At 68.1% G+C, this 1,331-nt stretch overlaps 1 protein-coding gene across 1 annotated transcript in view; it reads right to left on the bottom strand.

The window, feature by feature from the left end:
* Nucleotides 1-1,033, bottom strand: part of DIPK2A (divergent protein kinase domain 2A) — a 36,595-nt gene extending 35,562 nt beyond the window's left edge. Inside the window, exon 1 of the mRNA XM_027875665.1 lies at nucleotides 377-1,033. Within this exon, the coding sequence (XP_027731466.1) occupies nucleotides 377-1,033 (657 nt within the window). The remainder of the gene's footprint in view (nucleotides 1-376) is intronic.
* Between the last annotated feature and the right edge of the window lie 298 nt (nucleotides 1,034-1,331).

Genomic DNA, 1,331 nt, shown 5'->3' with positions numbered 1-1,331 from the left:
ACTCACTCCAGAGACATTCTCTGAGACAGGGAAGATTCAGATACAGATTGGAGAGAAGGGCAGAAGACACACTCCAGAGACATTCTCCGAGGAGATTCAAGGAAGAGAGAGGAATAAGACTCCAGAGAAGTTCTCCAAGACAGAGATACAGGGAAGAGCGGAAGACTCCCTCCAGAACAGAGACGGGGCGGGGTACGTTTCTGGACTCCCTCTGGTGGTGTAGACGTCAGGGTCCAGAACGTGTAGACAGACAGAGATTCCCATCCCGCAGCCGAGTCGTTTCCGAGCGCCAAGCCCTCCTCCTCGCTCCGGCCCCCCACCCCCCACCCCCCCCCGCTGTCGCCCCGTCTCGGCCGCCCGCCCGCCCGCCGCCTACCTGTAGCACCAGCGGCTCCGGGTTGAAGGCGAGCGTGAGCAGCAGCTGCATCCGCTCCGAGTCCTTCAGGTTGCGGAGCAGGAAGCTGCCCGAGTCCTTGGTCTCGGCGTAGCGGCGCACCAGGCGGTCGAGCAGGCGCTGCGAGGGGCAGTGCACCAGGTCGGACCAGCCCTCCACGGCGTCGGGCGTGAGCAGCCGCACGTCGCCGTTGAGGCGGGCGAACTCCGTCTTGGGCATGGCCTGGAGCAGGTCGCAGCGCGGGCGGCCCGTGGCCCGCTTGCAGATGCTCTGGTCGAGCTGCGCCAGCTCGCGCTGCGAGCCCAGGCGCTTGAGCACGACGCGGCGGCGGCCGCCCTCGCGGGGCTCGCCGTACTGCCCGAAGTACACGTTCTTCACGTTGAGGAAGTCCAGCAGGCGCAGGCGACCCCACGCCTCGAAAGCCACCTGCCCGTTGAGGAAGCGGCGGCACCAGCTCGTGCCGAAGCACGCCGGGCACTTATTGAGCTGCAGGAAGCGCCGGTCCGCCAGCTCGTTGCGCTGCCAGGACGCCAGCAGCGACGGCGAGTGCAGCACCATCAGCACCAACAGGCTGCCGAGCGCCACCAGCTTCAGCGAGCGGGACAGGCGGCCCAGCTTCGGGGGCACCAGGCGCCACATCCCGCCCGGGGGCCGCCGGCGCCCCCCCCAGCCCCGCCCCGGGGGGAGGGACCCCCCGCTGAGCCCGCAAGCCCGACCCGACCGGGAGGGACGGAGGGAGAAAAGGAAGGCGGGCGGGCGGGCGGGCGGCCGCGCGTGTGTGTAGAGAGCGGGGAGAGACCCGGGGAGTGCGCGAGAGAGACCGGAGTGTGGCGGGGAAGGAAAGAGAAAGGAACCAGCGCCGGCTCCTTCTCCTCCCCCTGGCCACTTGTCCCCACCAACTACTCTATCTCTTTCTGTCTCTCTCCCTCCCCCTGTG

Source organism: Vombatus ursinus, unplaced genomic scaffold (assembly GCF_900497805.2).
Source record: "Vombatus ursinus unplaced genomic scaffold, bare-nosed wombat genome assembly UNPS02014810.1, whole genome shotgun sequence".
Lineage (NCBI taxonomy): Eukaryota > Metazoa > Chordata > Mammalia > Diprotodontia > Vombatidae > Vombatus > Vombatus ursinus.
The sequence above is the reverse complement of the archived record's forward strand: the minus strand, read 5'-3'. Positions and strand labels throughout refer to the sequence as shown.